At 38.4% G+C, this 23,314-nt stretch overlaps 2 protein-coding genes across 4 annotated transcripts in view; one reads left to right on the top strand and one right to left on the bottom strand.

Moving 5' to 3' along the window:
- Window positions 1–338: 338 nt before the first annotated feature.
- ZFYVE19 (zinc finger FYVE-type containing 19) lies at window positions 339–11,976 on the bottom strand. Of its 3 annotated transcripts, none has more exons than XM_039323839.1 (13): window positions 11,835–11,976; window positions 11,581–11,677; window positions 10,862–11,008; window positions 8,891–9,012; window positions 8,190–8,240; window positions 6,940–7,100; window positions 6,210–6,355; window positions 5,878–5,992; window positions 4,235–4,441; window positions 2,635–2,708; window positions 2,226–2,321; window positions 1,117–1,271; window positions 339–701 (listed from the first exon to the last, which is right to left on the bottom strand). In XM_039323839.1, exons 3-13 carry the CDS (start codon window positions 10,913–10,915, stop codon window positions 629–631), a joined length of 1,254 nt encoding a protein of 417 aa, XP_039179773.1. In that variant the 5' UTR covers window positions 10,916–11,008; window positions 11,581–11,677; window positions 11,835–11,976; the 3' UTR covers window positions 339–628. The 3 variants fall into 3 exon arrangements, with proteins under 3 accessions (XP_039179773.1, XP_039179771.1, XP_039179772.1); XM_039323837.1 differs by having other exon boundaries at window positions 8,190–8,243; window positions 11,835–11,974; XM_039323838.1 differs by lacking the exon at window positions 11,581–11,677 and having other exon boundaries at window positions 8,190–8,243; window positions 11,835–11,929.
- Window positions 11,977–12,076: 100 nt separating this feature from the next.
- Window positions 12,077–23,314, top strand: part of DNAJC17 (DnaJ heat shock protein family (Hsp40) member C17) — a 29,154-nt gene continuing 17,916 nt past the window's right edge. Inside the window, exons 1-8 of the mRNA XM_039323840.1 lie at window positions 12,077–12,285; window positions 15,600–15,669; window positions 16,974–17,032; window positions 18,012–18,099; window positions 19,337–19,419; window positions 19,979–20,072; window positions 20,732–20,781; window positions 22,004–22,081. Of these exons, the coding sequence (XP_039179774.1) occupies window positions 12,208–12,285; window positions 15,600–15,669; window positions 16,974–17,032; window positions 18,012–18,099; window positions 19,337–19,419; window positions 19,979–20,072; window positions 20,732–20,781; window positions 22,004–22,081 (600 nt within the window). The 5' untranslated portion in view covers window positions 12,077–12,207. The remainder of the gene's footprint in view (window positions 12,286–15,599; window positions 15,670–16,973; window positions 17,033–18,011; window positions 18,100–19,336; window positions 19,420–19,978; window positions 20,073–20,731; window positions 20,782–22,003; window positions 22,082–23,314) is intronic.

Raw genomic sequence — 23,314 nt, 5'->3', positions numbered from 1 at the left:
CTTCTACAGATATCAACCTGAAATAGTACCTTTACTAACCATTTGGCTTGGTCTCTGCAAAGACTTTCTATACCCTGTGAAGGCCCAAACACTTCATGATCTTTGGTAAGGAGTGACAATGGGAGGCATAATAGAATGTGTATGATGCAGATGTGAACCTCAACCCAGTTAGGCCACCCCAGGAATGTCCAAGGACTGCCTAAAGCAACAGATTTTCCTGAGGACTGAACAACGGTACATAATTTTTAAAGTGACTTATTTTTTTTTTGATAAGTTGCTAAAAATCAGAAATATAAGGCCCTAATTTTTTTGTAGCAGAGAAACAGAGTACAAGTTCATTACATTATTTTCTTCATATACTTTAATACTTTTTTAAATATTCATATTTCTCCACTAATCATAGTCCTCAGGAACACAATAACCTTCCATATCATTCTCCATGGCTTTTTCACAAAACAAACCAGCTCCAGAGTCTTATTTAACTTCATTGCGACTGCTTGTTCTTGCGAAGTATAGCTTTGCCCTTCCTCAATATTCCAGAGTTGATTTTTGTAGCCCAGCTGATGTGCAGTGGAAAACATTTTTGGCCAATGTCTTTTTCAGACCTTTCCCATCATGTTCTTTGGGCTCATTTTTGCTGGCGGGGAGGACGATAGCCAGATGTTCTGTGCTCTTTCCAATCATACTCATCATGGCTTTCCCTTAAAACCAAAACAGAAAATTTAGCCAGTGTTGACCAAAAGTTGGCTATGCCAATCAGGCAAGTCGGGAACTGTAAGCAAAGTAACCAAGTTTTGACATATGAGACAGACATATGAAGGTGTTTTCCGACAACGTCCCTTTTCAATTGTACCCCTTCTTCTCCTCACAGTGCTTACCTGGGAGATTCCCCATCTCTTGGGAGAATGATTTGAATGCTACAGGAGACTGCTACCCTAAAGAGAATTCCTCATAGGATCCAAGAGCTAGGGTCTGTAGCTTTAACACTATACATTCTGCCAACTTTGCTGATTCATTTATGGTATCTTCAGTTCAAGAGCTTTGTTTCAGTCTTTGTGTTTCCTAAAGAAATAGCAAGGGAAGTTGTGTTTTACCCAATGACACTTTGCCTGTTACCTGAAGCAGCGCTGGCAATAGAGGTCTTCATCACAGCTGTGGCAGCGCACAGTGGCGTCTTCATTGCAGATACAGCACCAGGGTAATTCTTCCTCATCACTGTCTGGTGTTTTGGTAGGCCAAATTAGATGTTTAGTAACAACTGAAGCTTGTGCCTAATGGAGGAGATACCACATTATGAAAAATTCATAATAAGAGTTCCTCCTTGTTTTAAAGGATAGGTGTGGAAATAGGCATCACTGTCATATTCCATACATTTCCTCTAAATCTATTCATCAATGAAACCCAAAATGTTATCTCTGAAGTAGCTATTTGTGTATCATTAGCCGACATTTTACAAGATGTTTTAATTTCACATTTTATTCCATTCAAAAACAAACGCATTATGGATCTGGAGACAAAAAAATCAGATGGTAGGATAGAGAAAGATGAGCTGGGCACTTAAGAGGATATAGGCTAAGAACCCAAAATAAGAGGCAAGAACATAGAACAACTGAGAGTTCAGGAACTCTGCTTTCTAATGCTATATTTATTTACTCAGAGGTAATCGAGCTAAGTGCTGTGTAAGTATTTCAAATGTATGATAAGCAAATACCCAGACTTGATAACTTAAGACTGGAAAAACAATGAGCATTCTGAGCCAGGATGCCCTGGTTCAAAGCTGGCATCTCTCTACATAGCCTCCCTCCAATGCAGTTGTAGGATTACTAGAATACCCATAATAATTCTTTGGATAACTGAAATGTACCAGTTCTTAATGCCTGGAAATACAAAAATGTATTCCCATTCACTTTCCCTTGCTTATGTGAAAATCAACTCTACTGTCCAAACCTGGAAGGCTGCTGGCAATTCTGTAAAGAAACTGACCAGCTCTTTACAAAATGTTGGGTAAGTATAAAGCTTGGGGAAAGTTGGCCCTGGAGAAACCATTTATCTTTAAATTTCAGGATAAGGTGTTTGCTCTTTGGCCTGGCGTCTGGAGACAGTTGATAATCCTAAAGAAACACAATTTGAGGGATCTAACTAACTTTTTGTTGGCCCTTAGTTGCAGTCCTGAAGATACTAGCTTCACAATACTGTGCTTGTATATATCTAGGGATGTTGCTCACCTTGGTTTTCTCAGTGGAATTCGACTGCGCAGTTGCAGACTGATTTGGGGAAATATTGAAACCACTTGCTTCATCCAGAGCTGCCTCCTCAGTAAGCTGGTAACAAAAAAAGTAGCATATATAATAAACTTATTTATTAAATTTATTTGCCATTCATCTCTCTTTCAAGCAACAAGTACTCTCAGAGGCTGCTTCCTTCTAATCTTAATTTTCGGTGTAGCAAGTTACCATCTAAATAAGCATTGAGTTTCAAATCCTTACTTAGCTGGCAAAACTTACAAAACAAAGTTTTATCTTCTGAACCCACTAAGGTTAAAAAGGTTAATACATGGGGGGAAAAATCAAGCTTGGGTGTGAAGTAAAAGATTATCAGATTAACTCTGCAGAAGTTATGTCAGCTGTAAGATACCTGTTTCAAAACTCTCTGGATGGCTTCCTCCTCCTCTTCATCACTATTAGGGAGCTTGTAATCATCCAAAGTAACTGTTGAAGAAAGAAAAATAAAACTGAAGATGTAATCATGATTTCATAAAGGTAGCTTTTCGTCATTTCAGGTTACTGCAAACATCCACAGATCATGCTGTACAACATACTGTCTTGCCTTCCATAAATTCCCCCATACGTTAATTTAGGCCTTCCATAAATCATTCCCATTGCAGTGGGATTAATCTGACCCTTAATCTTTCAAGTCCTTATAAAGCAGGATAAGTGACAGCCCAGCTTCTATAACTTCTGATTTGGAAGGTCCTGAAAGATCCACAAGTAATCTCCATTCCACCATCTGATATACAAGCAATAGTCTTTGGTCTCTCAAGGCAGCCAGTAGGCCATCCTCCTCATCTTTGTTCTCCTTGGTCCTTTTCTCAAAAATACATCCTTTTCTCCTCAGTAATTGATCTGTTCTCCTTCAGCCTCAAATGTGCTTTGTTAAGTTTGCTTTCTGGGAGGATTCAGGAGCTGTCTTATCACTTCTGACACCACCTTCTCAAAGCCAGTGTGATTGCTAAGTATCAGAGGGTTGTCTTTTTCCACTGCCAGTGCTAATCCAACTGATTAATGCTTGCAGCTCTCACTGTACGTGTGTCACTCACAGCAGCTTTTCTGCAACATAACAATTCATTATGATGAATTAATTAAAAAAAACCTTCAAAAACTGATTTCTACATATCAGGTTTCTACGAAAAGAAAAAGGCCAGCCTCTGGTTTTTTTAGTTTCTTGGCTTCATGAGAGATAAGAGGCTAGTGTGCTGCTGATATGCCAGTGGAACAATCAGACAGGCAATACTACCAGTAGCAGTTAATATTGAAGCGAGGTTGTTTTAAGGGAAGTATACTTGAGATGTAAAAATGGATTAACTTTAAAGTAGAGGGGGCCTCTACGAAACCTCCTGTGAAGGATTAACCCAATGCCAGAACCTCCCATTTGAAAGTCCTATAGACTTATCCTATAGACCAGGGGTAGGCAACCTTGGCTCTTTTATGACTCGTGGACTTCAACTCAGGAATTCTGGGAGTTGAAGTCCACGAGTCATAAAAGAGCCAAGGTTGCCTACCCCTGCTATAGACAATAACAGCAATGAACCAATCAGTTGTGCCACAATGATTAGGCTGATATTTCATCAGGATAACTGCAGAAATCTGAACCAAGATTTTGAAAAGCAAAAACAAAAGGACCCAAAGGCCCGTCAGCTGCTCAGCAGTGCCATAGGCTGGTGCCAGGCTTGAGGAAACCCCATGAATGTACCCTGTTCATCTAGCCCACTGGAACAAAGACAGCTTTGGTTTCACAGTTTTGCTTGTGAAACAAACAAAGTACTTCCGTTAACATCTCTTCCCAGCTATCAATACCTATTAATTACTTGCTTTTAAAAGAACCAAAATCCTAGCACCAGGAAATAGAAGTTCTTCTGAGAATTATGACTTGGATATTTTTCTATTAGCCAACCAAGATTTGTTGTCAAATAAACTAAAGTCTTCCTCAGCTGATACGAATATTGCTTGCTGCATACCTGTCTCAGGATCTTTGCCTTTTAACACTGCCAATCGCTTGGCCACTTCCAAAATCTTTTCCTCCCTGGTGTTCTCCTCCCTGAGTTCAGCAGCAGCCTGTGCCAATAGTTTAGTTTTCTCCTCCTCCAATTGCCTAAGAGACAGATCTGAAGTGCCTGCGGTACCATCTGTTTGATTTAAATTATTCCAATTCTGTGTCCTCACTTCTGAAACGGCAAAATCCCAGAGTGAATTCACAGCTGCACCACAATCACTCAGCCATTACAATAATTTGCCAAAAATAAAACACGCCACAGTCTAAACGCTCTTAATTATGCCACAGTGTAATCGTACTGGAATCAGTTTATTCATACAATTGTTAGTTGTCTCACAATAAATAACTCTGAATAGAAGATTTTAAAAGACAGGAGATAATTCAAAGGCTTGTAGCTGCTTCACCGGTCTCTTCTGTCTTTCCTATGCAAATTGGAGTAGCATTTTTAAAATCTTCAGCCAGCCTCTGATTTAAGAGTTTTCATCCTCTCAGCATTCAGAAGGCTGTGTCAAACAAGGCAGGAAACAAGAATCCCTATAGCCCAGACATGTCAAACACAAGGCCCGGGGGCCAGATGTGGCCCGCGAAGCCATCCTGGAAACAGTGAGGGAACGACCCCCGCTGTCTTGGCCCTGGCCCAGGCCAGCTGGGAGCCAATGTACAATTTTGTGGTGGCCATCTATACTGAAACACATTCAGTCTTAGCTCCACAAGGCTGTCTAGAAACAGCGAGGACCCAGCCCCTGCCATGTTGGCCCCGCCCCCTGGGTACATGCTGGGAAGGTGTCACCCTTTGTGAGGAATGAAGAAATGGATGATGCCTTGGTGCCTACCCCCTTCTGCCAGAGACCCTCAGATCTATCCCAATCCTGCCCAGGCCCCCACAGGCACCCTTGACGCGAACAATGTAGAGCTGGCCATGCCCACTCAGTAGGCCACACCCACTCCATCCATCCCACCCAGTAGGCCACACCCACCCTGGCCACACCCACCCAGCCCCCCAAGGGCAACCGCAATGCTGATGCAGCCCTCAATGAAATTGAGTTTGACACCCCTGCTATAGCCTATAAAGATTTTGCCTTGTTTGGGGATAAGAGTATTAATATGATGGCATTTTTCAAATATCTGACAGGGTGTCACACACTGCAGAAAATATAATTTATTCTCTAATTTCCCTGAATGCAAGAACCAAATAATAAACATGTTAGGAAAATGCAGATTCCAGATGAACATTAGGAAAAAGATTTTGACAGTGAAGTGCTCTTTGATAATGGAGCACAAGATGGTAGATTGTATTTTCTTACTGAATGTCTTAAAGCAGAGATTGAATAGACAGTTATTCCTCCATTAATAAATAGTGACATTAGCTCAACAAAATCTGAAGACAAATAGAAACCGGAGGATTTTAATGGTGATTCTTCACCAAAATTGAACTGGGTGCTAAGAAGAAGGCTTTGGAAGCAATGCAAGGACTCTGGAAGGGGCATCTTTGCAGCCCCTTAGTCAAGAACAGTAGTGGGGGAGCACTTTGTTGTATGAGATTTCAGGACCTACTTGCTTCCATTTCTACATCAAAAATAAGAATCCATATTAAAGCTAAAGAGAAACCTTGAGATGTAACTGTGAAGCCTCCACTCTCATCAATGGTGACTTCTTCAGCCATCTGGTTCAGCAAGTCATTTGACTGCTCAGCCTGGGTCTTGCTGCTGGAGACCGGGTATACCTGACCAAAGCAAGAGGAAGTATAGGAAATTACATTTAATTAAATTAAATGGAATACAGTTAAAATAACGACTGCCCATATATTAATGATTTTCCTTTCTGTCCCATTTAAACATTGCAATCTGGAGGCAAATCAAAATGGCCAGGTAATTTTCAATCATTTTCTCTGGCTAGAAAAACTCTGGGAAAGGTCTGTTTTTTAAGCAAAGGTAGCTTACGGGTCTGGGGGCTGCAGATGGAAGTGCTCTGCCTTGCAAGGCTGCCAGACGGTCCTCCATCTCTTGGGCTGTCGGAACGGGTCTTCCAGAGTCAGCTTTCAGGGCCGCCAGCCTAGATTCTATCTCCCCCTGGGATGGAATAGACTCTGCACAATTTAAAAGCAGATTTATTTGCTAATAAGTGACCAAAAGAAGCATAAAATTATTTCTATACATAAAAAACCAATGCAGAAACTGGCGGTGTTGATTCAGGGTTATGGAATTATCAATACCGGCCTCACCATGCACCCATCAAAAATCATCTCTGTTAAACAGCACATTACTCAGAAATCTTTTTTCCTGTGAACAGAAAAATTACTGCATTGTTCTCTCTGCTCCCCCTGCACTGATGGTGTTACTCAGCCCAGTAATAAAACATCTGCAGAACGAAATGCAAACTTAAAGAATAGCAAGAACCCAACATTAAGCACTTCTAAACCAAAATTTAAGGGGCGGGGGAAGAGAATATATGTATCTAATCTAACATGATCAGTGTTAATCTACTATGGAAACAATAATTGAGGAATTGGTGCCCACGTTGCCTTCTTTTAGAAACTGTTTCCAGAGCATAAGTAAGGCAGCTTCTCTGTTTGCATGTATAAACCGAACATTAAGAATTTTCTTCTTGAACTCTGATTTACGGTATGTTCTATCTGTGGCAGACCCCAGCGTGAAAATATGAGCAACTCACTAGGCCTTGCTGCCTTCTTGAGCCTCTCCAGTCTCTCCATTAGAATCTTATCCTCTTTTGACAGCCCTCGATATCTGGAGTCTGTCTGACTCTGAGATTTCACCAAGCCTTTCTGAGGGCTCTGCGTCTGGTTCTGCTTGGCTTCAAGAGCTGCAATCCGCCTGCAAAAAGAAGTCCTGTGTGAATTAACAGGATTACCAGAAATGCTTCTCTAAGACTTGATTCACAGACAGACAGACAGACAAACACACACACAGATTAATTACTGGGGCATCAAGTGACAAATTACACGTGAGCCTTGCAAGACATAAAAACAGAGAGATGTTTGCCAAATTCGTTCATGTTTCACTGAAATAAAACAGCATGACTCATCAAGCAACCTACAAACACATGTGAATGGATCAGTCCTTACAGACGGGAATAACAATAGCAATAGCACTTAGAATTATATACCACTCCATAATGCTTTACAGCACTCTTTTGAGAGTTTACAATGTCGGCATATTGCTTCCAACAATCTGGGCCCTCATTTTTATCAACCTGAGTCAACCTTGAGCTGGTCAGGATCAAACTCCTGACTGTGGACAGAGTTAGCCTGCAATACTGCATTCTAACCACTGTTTCCCCCATATCACCATGGAAGTTCAGAAGGAAGACTGTATCAGGATTGGCAATCACTTCTGATACCCTCATTTTCCTGGATGTATAGATTGGCCAGAGTTAATAATTTCACTCTTATTCTGAAATCTCTTAGTTGCTAAACTCTGCGCCATTAGAAGCCAATGGGCTTAACCTTGTTTGGTTCCTTTAGTTAAGCATTCATAACAGATTCATTCCAGGTGACATCACAAATAGTGATTTTAATGCACAATTTTTCAGTATTACAATATTAAACTGTCATACATATCCTAGATATATGGCCCTCAGTGTATGCATATTATTCTTAGTTTTTCATATTATTGTCAATGTATCACTGGTGCTTGCTTCTGATCAGGGGTTCTTGGAATTTTTTTTAAACTAACAAGATATATAGTGAGAAAAGTCCTACTCTAGTTATTTTGAGAAAGGAATTACATTTTTTTAACTGTTAACATAAGGAATTTAAATCCCGCAACAAATAAAGGAATTTAACAAATAGCTATTAAATGGCTACGGCCACTGGTGATTCATCATCACACATATGTACACTTTGCTTTACAAATATATAAAGATCATGAAGCAAAACTAATTTTCTGATTATTGGAACTCACTTCTTATAGTTCTCTGGTGGAGACCATCTAGCTGAATTTGACTTAGATGGTCTGCTGAAAAGAAAAATAAGAATGTCATAAAATAGAGGCTAAAACTGCTATGTTATAAAATGTATAAACCTATTTGGGACTAATTACCAGTGTTTTATTTGACTGAATCTATTCCTCTAATACTTGGAAATCAGAATATGTGCAAAATAAATACATTAATAACCATTTGTACAGTACATTAGTATTATATATAGCACAACCCCATCTACATTCCTTATGTGACACATAGTCAGGCACCTTAAGCGTCATGAGATTTGATAGATTTTATGCAAACCCCCCAAAATAAGGGAGAAACCCTGTGGCAATAAGCATTTGAACTTAATGCCAGAATTCATTGCCCAGAAAAATCTTTTAGCATTGTAGAGTAAGTAATATGGTAGTACATTTCCTAAACCAGTGTTTCTCAATTTTAAATTGTTTGACAATTTTAAGACATGTGGACTTCAACTCCCAGAATTCCACAGCCAGCATTGTGGAATTCTGGGTGTTGAAGTCCACATGTCTTAAAATTGTCAAGGTTGAGAAACACTGTTTAAACGATTGTGTGGATTGCAGTTAATACACAGAATGCTAAATGGCAATTTGCTGTTGATTGAGCTCTGTAATTTTGTCAGTCCATCACTTGGATCAGAATTCAGTTCTGTTCTTACCTTGTTAACTCTCCGTGACACTGCTTGCAAACCTTCTGCTGAGTGTCCCCACAACGAGGAACAATGGCATTGAATCCTAGGCAGCTTGAGCAAAATCCTCGACCACAACCCTTGCAACCATTCTGAGAGGGGGAAAAAAAATCAATGGAGAAAAGCACTCTTAAGCAGACTGCCGCAGGACGACTGGAAGGTTCCTTCTTATATAAGATTCATCCAGGGAGATACTTTCATACTGTGGTGGTTACTGGAACTGGGCCTAGCTTGGTTATCTGGGGAGAGTTTGATCCTCTTTGGCCTGAGAAAGTGAACAGGGTCCTCAGGACTGATAGGATCTTGTGTCACATTCATGTCACTCCTGGCTGACTAAGGCCTCCTGTAGAAGAAAGTGTGGGTCTTTGTGCCTGAGCCAGAGGGGCCCTGGGCATGGGTTAGGGCTCATTTCCTGGTTGTATGGGTGATTGGTTAGATTATGCCCGACCGCTATATGTTTTACTTTTATTTTTTATATTGTATATTTTATGTATTTTATTTTGGTTTATTGTAAACTGCCTAGACCAGGGGTAGGCAACCTTGGCTTTTTTATGACTCGTGGACTTCAACTCCCAGAATTCCTGAGCCAGCCATGCTGAGGGGAAAGGGAGAGGTTTCCAAGCTGAGCCATGCTGGCTCAGGAATTCTGGGAGTTGAAGTCCACGAGTCATAAAAAAGCTAAGGTTGCCTACCTCTGGCCTAGACCATGTAAAAGTGAGATGGACAGCTAGAATGCATGCATGCATGCATGAATGAATGAACAAACAAGCGAGCAAACAAGCAAGCAAACAAGTGTGAAACTGAGTTCTCTTGTTGTAGAAAGCCAATATGAAAACAAAGTTTTTCCTCCAGGTCTCTTCAAAGCACACATCTGACATGCAAGAGCATGGAATATAACACCTGTATACTATATCATTTATTTTATTCTGTTTATATCCTACTATTTTTTAAAACAAGTGATGGCAAGAAATATTGAAACAGTTAACAAGCAAAACAAGCAAACTGCTATACAAACAATAAACAAAGAGAAGGAAAAACAAAAGAGCTTAGGTGTCACAGCATACATTATAGTGATAATTAGCTAATCAAAATTCCCCAAGACTTAGACATTTTTGGGCAGAAGTCTTTTCATATTTTCCTTAGGAAGAAGTTGGTGTCATATGCTATTATTTAAATTATTCCCCCACCCCATTGGTGAGTTGTTGCCCAGTTTTAAGATGGATAAAACATCATCAGTGATGCACTGGCAGATAAAACATCAGTATTTACTGGAGAACCTCTTAAAAGCAGAAATGGGCTTTAAAACACTTCTCAAAATCTAAGTTATTTTCATTCAATAATGTAAAAAGATGACATGCAATCATACATCAGCATCACACACTTTTCTCTGTGAATATTTTAGCATTAATGTATGAGTTTATCATTGTATTTCATATACCCTATTTAATTCATTTTTTAAGGAGTATATGTGAATTCTCTATTCACTGTGCATTAAAGTAGACAGATCACTTTTCAAAGTGAAACCAGAACCATCTTTTGGGACCTTTTAAGGAAAAATTCCTTATTGGTTATTTTATTATAGAAAAACAAAAACAATCAAACAACTGAACCTGAAAGGCAGAGACTTGCTTAGCATCCATCATTTATTTATTTATTCAAATTTGTTATAGTTGTCCAACTCCAACAGACTCTGGGGCAGAATATAGAACCAAAAAAAATCCATAAAACAAATAAAATGTAAAATATTAAAATAACTAAATATTAAAATATCTAAAACTGATTACAGGGACCAAAAGAAGCATGAATCTGAAGCATGAGCATGAAATCTGAGTGAATTCTACATTTTTACATTTTACTGTATGAGATCGCATTTCTCTCAACACAGATTTACCACATTCAGTTTTTGCAACTGCTGACACTGAGTACTGAAGAAAAACTTGCCTGTTTCTTGAAGACAGTAAACTTTGATGCACAACCATAACACCTGTTATCCATGATGCTAGCTGAGTTGTTTTCTTAGAGTTTTCACAAAAAATACCAGTGGGGACGTGATTTTGTTTTGTCTGCAAGCAGCTATCCCATGGTTCACTTTTCAGAGATAGAACAAAGAATAAGAGTGAAATATAAAATGCTGATAATGATTCAATGAAAACATGATCTACTAAAGAAGTGATACTGGTAATTGATTTTGCTTTCATAATAAAAAAAATCTTACTATACATTTGGTTACCTAATAACAATTAAAATCATAGAGAAAAAACAAAAATTCAAAGATTAGGCTTTCCCAATCCAGTATCTTTCAAAAGTGTTAATCCTAATTTCGCTAATTCTTAACTAGAACAATTCCTGTAATTCATTTTATCTTTACAATGTTCAGAAGCAGACCCATAGCAGATCAACATAGTCTCTTCCAAAAAATATGTTGTTCACAAAAGAATAAAACAGCACAAACTTTATTGAAAGGGGGAAAAAAGACACTAGTCAACATTTATGACCGTTACATTAACTGTTTTGAAAAGATACATGTTTACTGTTGAATTCCCCCCCCCCTTCGTTTCTTCATTGACTGCCGTGGTGAATTAGGGAAACAAAATCAGCCGACTCCCCTATAACCAACTTTTCAAACCTGTCACCTCTAAAGATGCAGACCAAATTCTCACCGTGTCCAGCTAGGTATGGAAAACTACAGTCACATTGGGAATGATCAGAATTGGGGTACAACACATCAGTTGAACTGGGAAGGTTACCCCAAGATGCCTACGAAAAAGGAAAAGATTAAGGCAACTTTATGAAAGGAAGGGTAATTTAGACTGATAATCCGATAGTCTAATCTAATCTAACAGGCTTTTTCTGCCTTTTTCAAAGTCTGGCTACTGCTCCTTTTACCGTACGTGACGGCAGGTGTTATACTTACAGCCCTTCTACGACCCTGGGGTCTAAATGGGTGACAGGCAATACAATACAGCACCGTTCTGTGACTACATTTCCTAGAGACTCTTCCCCGCCCACTATGACTGACGCAGCGCTTGCTGCGGTTTCGACGATTTCTCCAATCCCGGCTCCGGAAAGTTCTAATCGAATCACGATGACGAGGCCCGACCTTGGCATGCTGGGAATTGTAGTTTGCGCGACTCCCACCTTCCGTCTGGAGAAGAGACGTTCTAAAGAAAAAAGTCCACGTTTTCCCAGAAGCCAAATCGCTACCGGGGCAAAGGAGGAGCGGGGGAAGGGAGCAAGCTCGAGCGAATTATCCCGGTCGGTAACTGTAAGAAGCAAATCTGAGGGAAATGGCGGTCGATAAAGAACTGCTGGAGTTGGACCTCTACGTGCTTCTGGGAGTGGTCGAGAAAGCGACGGATAAAGAGGTTAGGAAGGCCCGAGCTGGGGGATGGGAAACCATGCCCGTTTGATAGACGTTGGAGGCGGTCCGAAGAAGCACCGTACGCTCTGAAACTGCTTTGGTTTTACAAGCCATGCGTAAACCAGACGTATTAATCTTTCTCTGGAAGTTCCGCGGATAAATGAGCTCTTAGGGCCCAGTGTCTCCATCATTCCCAGTTGTGACTGGCCAGGGCAAATGGGGATCGCGGTCCAATGCACATGGAAACGGCCCACGGAGTGAAAAAACGGCCCTTACTACAGGAATAAATGGGGCTAATCAGCAAACCTCTTTAAAATGTGCCAGAACTCGTATCTATCTCAAGGCCCGTCCATTGACCAGTATAGGGATTCTTTGTGGGTTATTAGTTTCTCCCTATGCTAGCGGTTTTCCTGTGCCAATATTTGGTTGCGCCTTAGAGCAGGGGTCTCCAATCGTGGCAACTTTAAGATTTGTGGACTTCAACTCCCAGAATTCTTAAAGTTGCCACGGTTGGAGACACCTGCCTTAGAGGACTTGAGAAACAAGATCCAGGACAAACTTTGTGGAGAAGATGTTAGTGGTTGGGAGCATGGGAACAGGGCTAAACCCAATATTACCCAATATTGTCAAAACTGCAGGGTGATGGCCTCGTATTCCTGAAGATTATGGTGCCTTGCACTTGAGATCAGTATTCTTGTGAAAGCTATAGTTGATCCAGGTCTCAGTGGAAAACATTTATTTAGTAAATTTATATAACACCGCTCCGCCCAAATCTTATTGAAGGTGGCTCTGGGCCACATACAACCCTCACTGACAATGAGAACAATAGAATGGTTATTAAAACAATTGAACTTTTTTTTCAAAACAAAACAAAACTAAGATAGTGGAAGAAGAACAATAGTGTGATTGATGGAGTTTGAAAGAGGATGTATATGACTATACAATAGAGATTCACATTCGCTCCAGTATTAAATGCTTGCTTTGAATTGTTATGATCATACAGATGGTCCTTGTTTATTGACCATTTGCAGTTACAATGGTGCTGCAAAAGTAATTTCATGACCATTTATGACCTTCAGTCATGTGGTCACCATTATAGTCAGTAGCATTCTATGCCTGACCTGTGGTTTTTTTTTCTTTCCCTCCTATGCTGCACCCTTCCCCTCATCTTACAGAGTAGAGAGATTGGAGAGAAAGAGATTTCAAGAGAGTTCTGAAACTGTTTGCAAAATGTGCTTGCAACTCCCAGCCTTGAGCTGCCAGCGCAATTGCATTGCTACGCAATTACTTACACTATTTGCTCCAAGAGAGCAAACAGCTTACTTTTTGGAATCTCTTTCTAATCCCTCTACAAGTACCACATATTTATTGCCACACATATTTATGATATGCTGTTAATTCTTCTTTCCATGCCAAGTTCTAGAAGAAATGGGAAAATTGGACTCTTCTCTCTCAAGAAAATGGACCAATTTTTGTAAATGTTGCAGTGGTCATATGCTTGCAATGGCTCACAATTACAGTGTTGCGGCATCCCATGGTCACCATTTCCAACCTTTGCCAGAGTCCTTCAGCAAGTCACAGGGAAACTGGCAGGAGGTCACAAATGGACAACCATGTAACATCCTTGCTTAACGACAGCATGGGATTAGCTTAAGGACAGCAACTGGGACATGCCATTGCTAAGTAATATGGTCATGTGTTGTGCTTTATAACTGCATCACATAGTGATGGAAATTTTGGTCCCGGTTGCCATTATTAACTCAGAACTATATACATGAAGCATAGTGTTATTTTTTGTAAGGTAATACTTATGTAGTCCATTAGATGGTGCTAAATTACCATAAACATTTGGATAGTATATTGGTAGCAGTGTATTAATATGCCATTACTGAATAAATTTCAATTTAATTTCCTGATAGAGAATATTATAGTTAATAAAATAAATAGAAATGAAATTTTAATTTATACTTGTATTAAAAATCATAGTTTTTAATGTCAGAGAAGCATAATGCTGGAATTGAGATGAAAAATATCATCAGATCCATCAGCTTAAACTGAGACACAATTCTGGACAGACATAGGCAATCTAAATTCTTCTGTATATTTCCTTTATAGTTCTTATAAGCTGCAGTCATGGCCTTTGCTTGTGGATTAGGAAATTTGAAAGTATCCCCCTGATAAAAATCAATAAAATAAACGTGTTTCAAATCTGGATTTTGAACTGTTCCTGATTTGCCCAGAGATGTGTAGCTACGTTTTTGAATTTATTTACAACAATTAGATTCATAGAACTGATCCTTTTTTGCTAAATATATATTCCAAAACACTTCCTAAATTTTTTTTTAGCCAAACACAGCAATTCTGAAAAGATGATGTTGAAAGTAGGATAGATTGAAAATCATTCATACAAGTATACCCAACCTTCATTATTCACAAAAACTGTTCCAGTCAAATATGAAATGAAGCTTAATTGTTGTATTTACTAGTTTTGGATCAAACAACATTTCTTTTTTGAGTTATTTGTCAGTATCAAATATGGTACCAGCTAAGAAACTTATCTTGTCAAATATTTATTTTCCTGAGCAATTACAGTTTAAATCAGGCATGTCAAACTTGCGACATCACGTGATGTTGCGCGACGTACCGGAGCTTTTTCTCCATTGCCGGCAATGGGGTGGGCGCGGTTTTGGGATGATGCATCCGGCCCACGGGCCAGCAGCTTGACACCCCTGATTTAGATGGTTACAGCTCAGTTGTGCCCCTCTCATTTCTCTGCAAGAACCTTTTATACAGGATAAATAAGTCGCATCTTCCCAAATATTCAATGATATTTATCATAGAGACTTAATTGATTCCATGTGCCAAGGACATATTTACTGCAGTACAGATTGATAGTACAGTTTTACCTTCCATCCTTCTCTGTTTTACTGTTTGAAACATTAACTAAGACAGAGTGCTAAGTAACCCATATGGAGATTAACGTGTCTGTGATTTGTCCACCTTGATTCATCCCATTGTCTCTCTTTAGGAGTAAAGAGTAAAGATTAAATGTTTCAATTTATCCTAACTATTGTAAGGAATCTAAATACAAATCCATTTCAGCCTTTAAAAAGTATATTTTCCATTGCAATGAAAAGAGATATTTGAAAAATGTTGGTATTTTTTTAATTATGCAGATATGCTTGGGCAACCACAATACACGTTTGCCAATTTTTGAGATAATTTTTATCACTTTTTAGCGAGTTGATATTGTTATTGACCATTACTTTGATACAGTCAGCTGACCTCACTGTTCATTCTATCTTCTTTTTGGTACAGATTAAGAAAGCCTACAGACAGAAGGCCCTAACCTGTCATCCAGATAAACATCCAGACAATCCCAAAGCAGGTACAGAGACTTGTGATAAAAAATCTGTCTGGCTCTCCTTATAACTGTTTTATGTGTGATCCATCAGGAGTGAATAGATTTTTTTCCTCTAAACATATAATGATATGGTGAGGTAGGAATAATGTATGTAACAGTTCTTCTAAAATCAGTAACAGTTAGTGATATGAGATGGCAGTTTCTGTGAGACAGGTTGCAAGATAGTCACTAGACTAGCATTACTGGTGTGATACTGATCTATCTCTCACTCAACACTATCATTCAGGTGTTTACATTCTTCATATGTGACAGTAGGCAACCCAGGGCTGCTGACACTTTTGCAACAAGGTCATGCTGAAAGGAGAAGCTTCCACTGATGGTTAAGAGAAGAGAAGAGCCAGTCTCAATGTTGATGCTGTGAAACTGTTGAGCAGCGGCAGTTATCTTTGTAAGCTGCCCGGAATCAGAGTGAATTGGGCAGCAATATAACTTTTCATAAATAAATAAAATTAATCTGCATTGCTGAACAATTGATTGTCAATAGTTTGGTTGGTGCAGCTCCATAGCTTGCTTTATTTATGAAGGAGATCCAGTGTGGTCCTTAGAGTAGGTCCTCCTAATAGATTACCTCAAAGGCCTACCTTATCAATGATCTTTACCACAGATGCTGCCATTAAATTACCAAGGAGCCCATCGCTGCCAAGGAACCTGTCAGATTAGTCTTTAATCTAGCAATATGCACACTTGTATTATCACTAATGTACCCATCCTGTCTATCTTGTCAAATGGCCTGTCATTAAGGCAGGTCTGGCCAGAGAGCCATGTTGAGAGGACAAAATATTATGGATTAGAGGGCCTCCTGTATTCCATTGAGGGGTGGAATTAGTCTTCTTTCCACTCTTTCTGCCTTCTACCAGCACAGTATCCTCATTCCAGGGCTTTCCCCCTTCCACTTGAGAGGCCAGCCAAGGCAGTCTTGAATTGTTCTTACCTGTGAGGATGATCCTTTTGGTTCTTTTAAGTGTGTTTCTTTTTGGAGAATTCGGTTATCACCTTTAATTGTGAAAAAACTGAAACATTTAAGGATGTAGAACTTAGGAATCTTTGTCTTTAATTAGGTACTATATAAACTTAATAATCAACAATACCAAATTGAGTTTTAAAAGGTAGGGTGAGTTTAAATTCTAAAATAAGCGTAATTTCTGATGTTTGATCCTATTGTGTTAAGTGTTAAGTTACCCGAGTAAAGTAAATAAATGATACGCACCTAAAACGATATGAATTTCCCTGTGCTTATGGTTTTTTTTTTTTAATGTTCTGTTCTGTAGCTGAACTCTTCCATCAATTGTCTCAGGCATTAACAGTTCTAACAGATGCAGCAGCAAGGGTAAGAGATTTGGTTCTGTGTTATAAATGCAAACATTTTTTGGGTTTTGTCATTGCAAATTAGTGTTTGGACAAGCAAATACTTTTGTGCATGTTTTTCAGCCGCTAAAAATCTGTAAGGGCCTTACAGATGCCCAGAGTGCTTCAGTTGCTTCATTTTCAGCAATTACTTGTTTGTGTATGGAGAACCCCTTCTTAGTTCACTACAAGAATCTTATCCTATATTTTGAGAGGCAGAATCATACCCTGGAGTAAGAGTTATACTGTCAACCATCTGTCTCTCAGATATATTTTTAATAAACTATGGAACCTGTAAGTAAAGAATATTAGTTAGAGAAAGGCTCAGAAAAACATAAAACAGGTAGTAAGGCAACATTTTCTTTACATTTCTTCCCTCCACCAAGCTTTCCATATTTGTTTAACGTTTTCATATGTCTAACACTCAACATTCAGTTTTGTGTCAACTTCCATAGATGTTAAAACTAAAGTTATTAGTGAATCAAATATGTACTTTGACATCCTATAAAAATAACATTGTTATTTTACTCGTGCACCGTGGCGGCGCAGTGGTTACAATGCAGTACTGCAGGCTACTTCTGCTGACTGCTGGCTGCCTGCAGTTTGGCGGTTCAATTCTCATCAGCTTAAGGTTGACTCAGCCTTTCATCTTTCTGAGGTCGGTAAAATGAGGACTCAGATTGTTGGGGGCAATATGCTGACTTTATGAACCACTTAGAGAGGACTATAAAGCACTGGGAAGTGGTATATAAGTCTAAGTGTTATTGCTAAGTGCTATTCTCTGTATTCTTCCCTCACTAATAGGATCACATCCTTTTTCTTCTTTTTGATCTTTGGTAATGAAAGATACTGAAACATATATAACTATCAACAATTCAAATAGACCAATTTAATGTTTTAAATAGGTGATTGTAATTCTTACCTTCTTTCAATGTGTTTTGTCCTTGTTACTTTTTCTGTAGGCAGCCTATGATAGAGTAAGGAAAGCCAAGAAACAAGCAGCAGAAAGGACCCAGAAACTTGATGAAAGAAGAAAGAAAGTCAAACTTGGTATGTTATATTAGACTGTTTTTATTGAGAAAATAAATGCCCGCCCAGATTATAGGATCGTTAACAATAATGTCATATATGCAATTCATTTACAAACTGCATATTTATATACTATTAAGATTATAGGTACAGTGAAGTATAGTTACAATCAAAATAGTTTATTTTGTTCCATTTTTTAAAAAAGGTAAGTTTATGGATTTTCTTCTCTGTAGATTTTTAAAATATTTTTTATTTAGCTTTTTGATATAATTAAAAGATAAATTAAAAGACATAATTAAAAGATATAAAGAGAAAGTGGAAAGATGAAGGTGCTAGACACAAATAAAGAGAAAATAAAGTTAAAGTCATGGCTTCCAATTTTTACCACAGATACAAAACAATTTTTTAAAATCATTTCTTCCTCTTTAGAATTATATTATAGGGATCCTACGTTCAATACTTTTAAATCCAGATATCACCAGTTCCATTTTTGTTCATTTTTGGCAAAAAGGTTTCTAATCTTTTATAAGAGTACATACTGTTTTGTCCCTAATCAAACAGGTCAATTTTGCCATTTCTGCAAATTTTGCCATCTTCACAGCCTACTCCTACACTGTTTATATTTCTATGTTTTCTCATATTCATGCTATAATAACCTTGCTGCAGTTACAATATAGAAAACCAATTGTCCATGAGTCTTTTCTAATTGTGTATCAAGAAAGTAAAGTTTTTATTAGGTTTTATCTGAATATTAAATTTTAAAATTTGCATCATATGCATGTGTTTCCAGTACTTTTTTGCTTTTTCACAGGTATGCCGTGCATGATAAAATGTTCTTTCATGCTTTTCACATTTCCCACAGTAATTAGGATTACCTTTATCCATCTTACCTAGATAATTTCTCTGGTGACATATAGCAGCAGAATATCATTTTATAAACATTCTCTTTTAAATTATAGAACACTGAATTTCAAACCTTTTTGATTACATTCTATTTCACTATTCCATTGCGACCCAAGTTCTTTGCCCGTTTTATCATACACTCTTTAATTTGTTCTTCACTTTCAAATCTTAACAAACGTTTATACATTTTAGCAGTTACATGTTCATCATTTATATATAACTCATTTTCAAATACTGCTTTATGGTCTTCTATATCTGGTGCTTTCTTATCTATATTGAATTTTTCTTTTAATTGTACATATAAAAACTATTGAAACTAAATCCCTTTGCAATTAATTGTTCTCCTTTGCTGTAGATCTTGAAGCTCGGGAAAAAGAAGCTCACTCCCAGGTTAGCAGGGCAGAAGAGATTGAGATAACTAGGACATTAGAGCAAGAGGTAAAGCCATTGTGGCAAACAGATACTATTTTATATGAAATTCATTGGTGGTTATAGTCATGTTTAGGAAGAGCAATGGAATAATTGAATTATACAGAATAATGATGCTGGGATCCTAGTTAAAATATATTTGCTTTTCGGGCTTCAATGCACAAGCAAACAAGCACAAAGGAATGTATTATTTAATTCAATGGAAAGCACTTGCTTTGCATGGATAAAGTTTCAGGTCTCAGTCCTTTGCGTCTTTCAATATAACTTTTGTTTGCAGATCTAGGAATTCTTCCCCAGTAAATGTAAAGATTGTTAAGCAAGATGATAAAATAATCTGATGATATAGACAGTTTTCTATGTTCATACTTCACATGTTAAAAGAGAAGCTCTGTAGTTTGTTTAATTGTAGTCAGTAAATACAACGTAGAGCTAGAACAGTGATAGGAGGTCAACTTCTTATGACAGTTCCCCCTTTCCCAAAAAATTGTGAACGAGTAGATTTTTTTTTATGAGTGCCAGTTCTTAAAGTAATATTGCCAGGATTTTTCTTTTCTGCTACTCATCCCAGATCCAGCGGTTACGTGAAGAGGGATCTCGGCAACTGGAAGAACAACAAAAACTCATCGAGGAACAAATCCGGCTTGAGAAGGAGCGAATACGAAGTAAGGCCAGGCAATCTTTTGCCTGCTTTTTACAGATGGAATATTTTGCGTTAATTCTGACATGAAGCTTTAAAAAAAAGAAGAGTTAAATTAGGAAATCCATTAAAAAAAACCTTAGTATCCATTCAGAAGTAATTTTCCTTGAATTCACTAGAACTTTTTCCAAACTAAATGCACAGGATTGCATCTTACCCTGTAACATTTATTTCATATATGACGTTAGATAGTTGTTTACTTCTCAAGAACATTATACCTATCATAAAAGTGAAGAAATGAAAATCAGTTAATAAATGTTAATCGACAGCTTTGTGATTAACTGTTTGTTGCAATTTCTTCAGTGTTGACTGACATGAGAGATTTGCTTTTCAGTCTTTTCTGCCATTCCCATTTCCTTGAGGTTTTTTCTTCTTCTTTATACTTACTGACAATGATGCTCTATTTCTGGGAATACAGAGTAAATTAAGAACACCTGTTGACTTGTATATCCGGATAGTGTAAATTTTGTCTATAATAGAATAGTTTAGCTTTGGAGATCAAACTGTAAACTGAACTAGAACACTGGATTGCTTTAAGATTTTGTTTAGCCAAAAAGGATGTTCTTTTTAGGCTCAAAACTATTGCAACCATAATTTTCATTTTATTTGATTTTCTTCTTTGAGGTAAACAAGATGGGTATGGAGGGAATGGCACAGGAACACCCAAGCTCAAAGTAAGACATCCCCAAAAATTTGAGCTATGAAGAAAGATGAACAACTAATTTATCATTCCATCAGTAGAAGCCAGATGGATCACCTGCAGCCTCCCACACAGTTGGACTGCCCTTGGCATCCCTGCTCCTTATGGGAATTGTCACTTACTTCACCTTAATGTGTTCCTTGCACTTTAATCTAGAATCTAGGCACTAGGATAAAGGTAATTAGAAGTTAAGTCTCTTGTCACTTGGAATATTGACAGATTTCCAGATGCTACTTGGTGTATGTAATAAGTTTTTGTTATTCTAAAATGTGAATGCTTCCATATGCCTCTTATGCAAGGTGAAAATTAATTTAGTATCTGTACAACTTCTAATTCATTGTATTTATAGTAACCCTAGACAACCTGTGACCTGCTGGATTATTGTTTCCTTGTTCTGTGGCTTTTGTTGTCATTTTGGAGATGTCCAGCCTTTTCATCCTTGTTTTCTTCATCTCCTTTGTTCTTTGTCGCTGATCCTGAAGTTGTGCATTTCTTTACTCCTTTATCTCTTCCCCTCTTCTTCTGTGCCTCTTGTTATCATTCTGGAGACATGCATGCCTCTCCCCCTTTGACTCTTCTTCTCCCATGTTATTTGTGATGACTGTGATTCTGGAGACATGTGGCCCTGACCTCATCCATTTGTGTATGCTCCTCCTTCTCACAGCTTCTCAGTGACATTTGATGTCATCTATTGACCATGTTGTTCCCCTCTCTTTCCACATGACACGAGGAAGCTGACAATATTTAAAACAAAATATTTTATTTTTTAACCACAATGCTATACCATGCCATCATCACCTCAGAAGAGTTCCAACTTCCTGCTGGCTTGCAAAAAACTGGCAGGGAGTTTTGGAAATGACAATCACCTGACTTTGGCTGATTGTGGCAGTGCAGCAGCACAGCTGACTACAGCAGCGTGGCAATGCTGAAGTGACCACAACTTTGCCAAATTTCGTTCCCATAGGAGTAATGGGTCCCAGATTTCCGATACATTCTTTAAGACAGCCTGTTTGAGGTATATTGATTCAAAAATTGTTGCTCTTATGATGTACGATTTTGCCCAATTGAAGGTTGAAACAGACAAACAGAAGAGTTTTGGGAATATATAGATAGAAATGAAAGTAAATTGTGAGTGTTGATATACAGGCCTTGGACCCTGCACTATGTAAAACTAATTTGTGGCTTTTCTACATCAGCTTCGATGGAAGTGCAAGAAAGAAGATGAAACTAATGGAGGTTACTCAAAAGAAATTCTACTGCAACTTCTACAAAAGGTCCTGTTCTAAAATGTCTTCTTACCATAATTGGCTTTGCTTAATATTATTCACATTCATATGAAGCAATAAACTAGGCTTGTGATGTATTCTGCTTTGGCTTGAATGAGCTATATGCAGGTGCATTCAATTTGACCTATCATTTGAACTAAAAATCTTGGTTTATTTTCTTCTACAGTTGAAGTCCATGATCTGGTCTTGTATTTTGAATTCTAGCTTGTTTGGAATCTTGGTTAGGATAGCAATGATCAACCTGTGAATTATTTAACTAAATGCAGTAGTAGGAATAGCCAAATAAAAGCAGACAGACTAAATTCATTACCGTATGTCTATTCATTGCAGAAGGGTCACCAGAATGCCACTTTCTTATTCTGTATAATTATGACTCTTCTCTAAAAATAAGCAAAGACTTTTTATATAAATTCCTTCATAAACCAATGAGATCATGCCATGATCATTATAAATCTTTTCTAAACAAGTTAACAAAGGAAGGCATTGTTTAATATGTATTAATTTCTAATATCACTTTGGCTAATACAAATTCACAATAGACCTTCTCCATAGAATCCTTTGCATAATATAGCAATTTCTCTTTAAGCAAATATTCTAGTTGTTGATGCAAAATATTTTTTCTTGTTTTCTCTTAAAAGCATTAATTATAACATGATCTCACATATAGGCTTTATAACTGTCCCATACAGTATATAGCACTTAGACTTATATACTGCTTCACAGTGCTTTACAGCCCTCTAAGCCAGAGATCTCCAACCTTTCTGGGTATGCATGCGCGTGCGCGCATAGGGCCACGCACACTGGCATGGCACTAGCAGCCCCTCTTGCGCATGCAGTATGTGCTGGCACCATGCACATGCGTGAATGGTCACGCACCCCCATGGCAGCTAACAGCCCATTCACGCATGCACAAATGGGCTGTGCAAACCACCCGGGCTAGTGGTGCATGTGCAAATGGGCTGCAGACACCCATCTCGCACTAACATTCTGTTTGTGCCTGCGTGCATGCACAAACGGCTGTGAGCGCTAGTGCGAGAGGGGAAATGCACGTCCACACGTACATACACCAGCCAACCATTACTGCTGCCCACTGACTGAGAGCCCACGGTCCTGTTCCGGGCCACAGACCATAGCTTGGGGACCCCTTCTCTAAGCAGTTTACAGAGTCTGCATGTTGCCCCCAAGAATCTGGTCCTCATACTGACCTCAGAAGGATGGAAG

The sequence above is a fragment of the Crotalus tigris genome, unplaced genomic scaffold (assembly GCF_016545835.1).
Source record: "Crotalus tigris isolate CLP2741 ecotype Arizona unplaced genomic scaffold, ASM1654583v1 scf7180000024285.889131, whole genome shotgun sequence".
Taxonomy (NCBI): domain Eukaryota; kingdom Metazoa; phylum Chordata; class Lepidosauria; order Squamata; family Viperidae; genus Crotalus; species Crotalus tigris.
The sequence above is the reverse complement of the archived record's forward strand: the minus strand, read 5'-3'. Positions and strand labels throughout refer to the sequence as shown.

Bases quoted from the DNA above. Each gene is read 5' to 3' on its own strand.
- ZFYVE19 (XM_039323837.1), bottom strand. From the start codon at position 10,915: ATGGATAACAGGTGTTATGGTTGTGCATCAAAGTTTACTGTCTTCAAG. The intron at 6,356-6,939 runs GTGAGTTGCTCA...TAAATTGTGCAG, and splicing joins CAAGAAGGCAGCAAGGCCTA to AGTCTATTCCATCCCAGGGG. The intron at 2,709-4,234 runs GTATGCAGCAAG...TTTCTTCAACAG, and splicing joins AGGCAAAGATCCTGAGACAG to TTACTTTGGATGATTACAAG.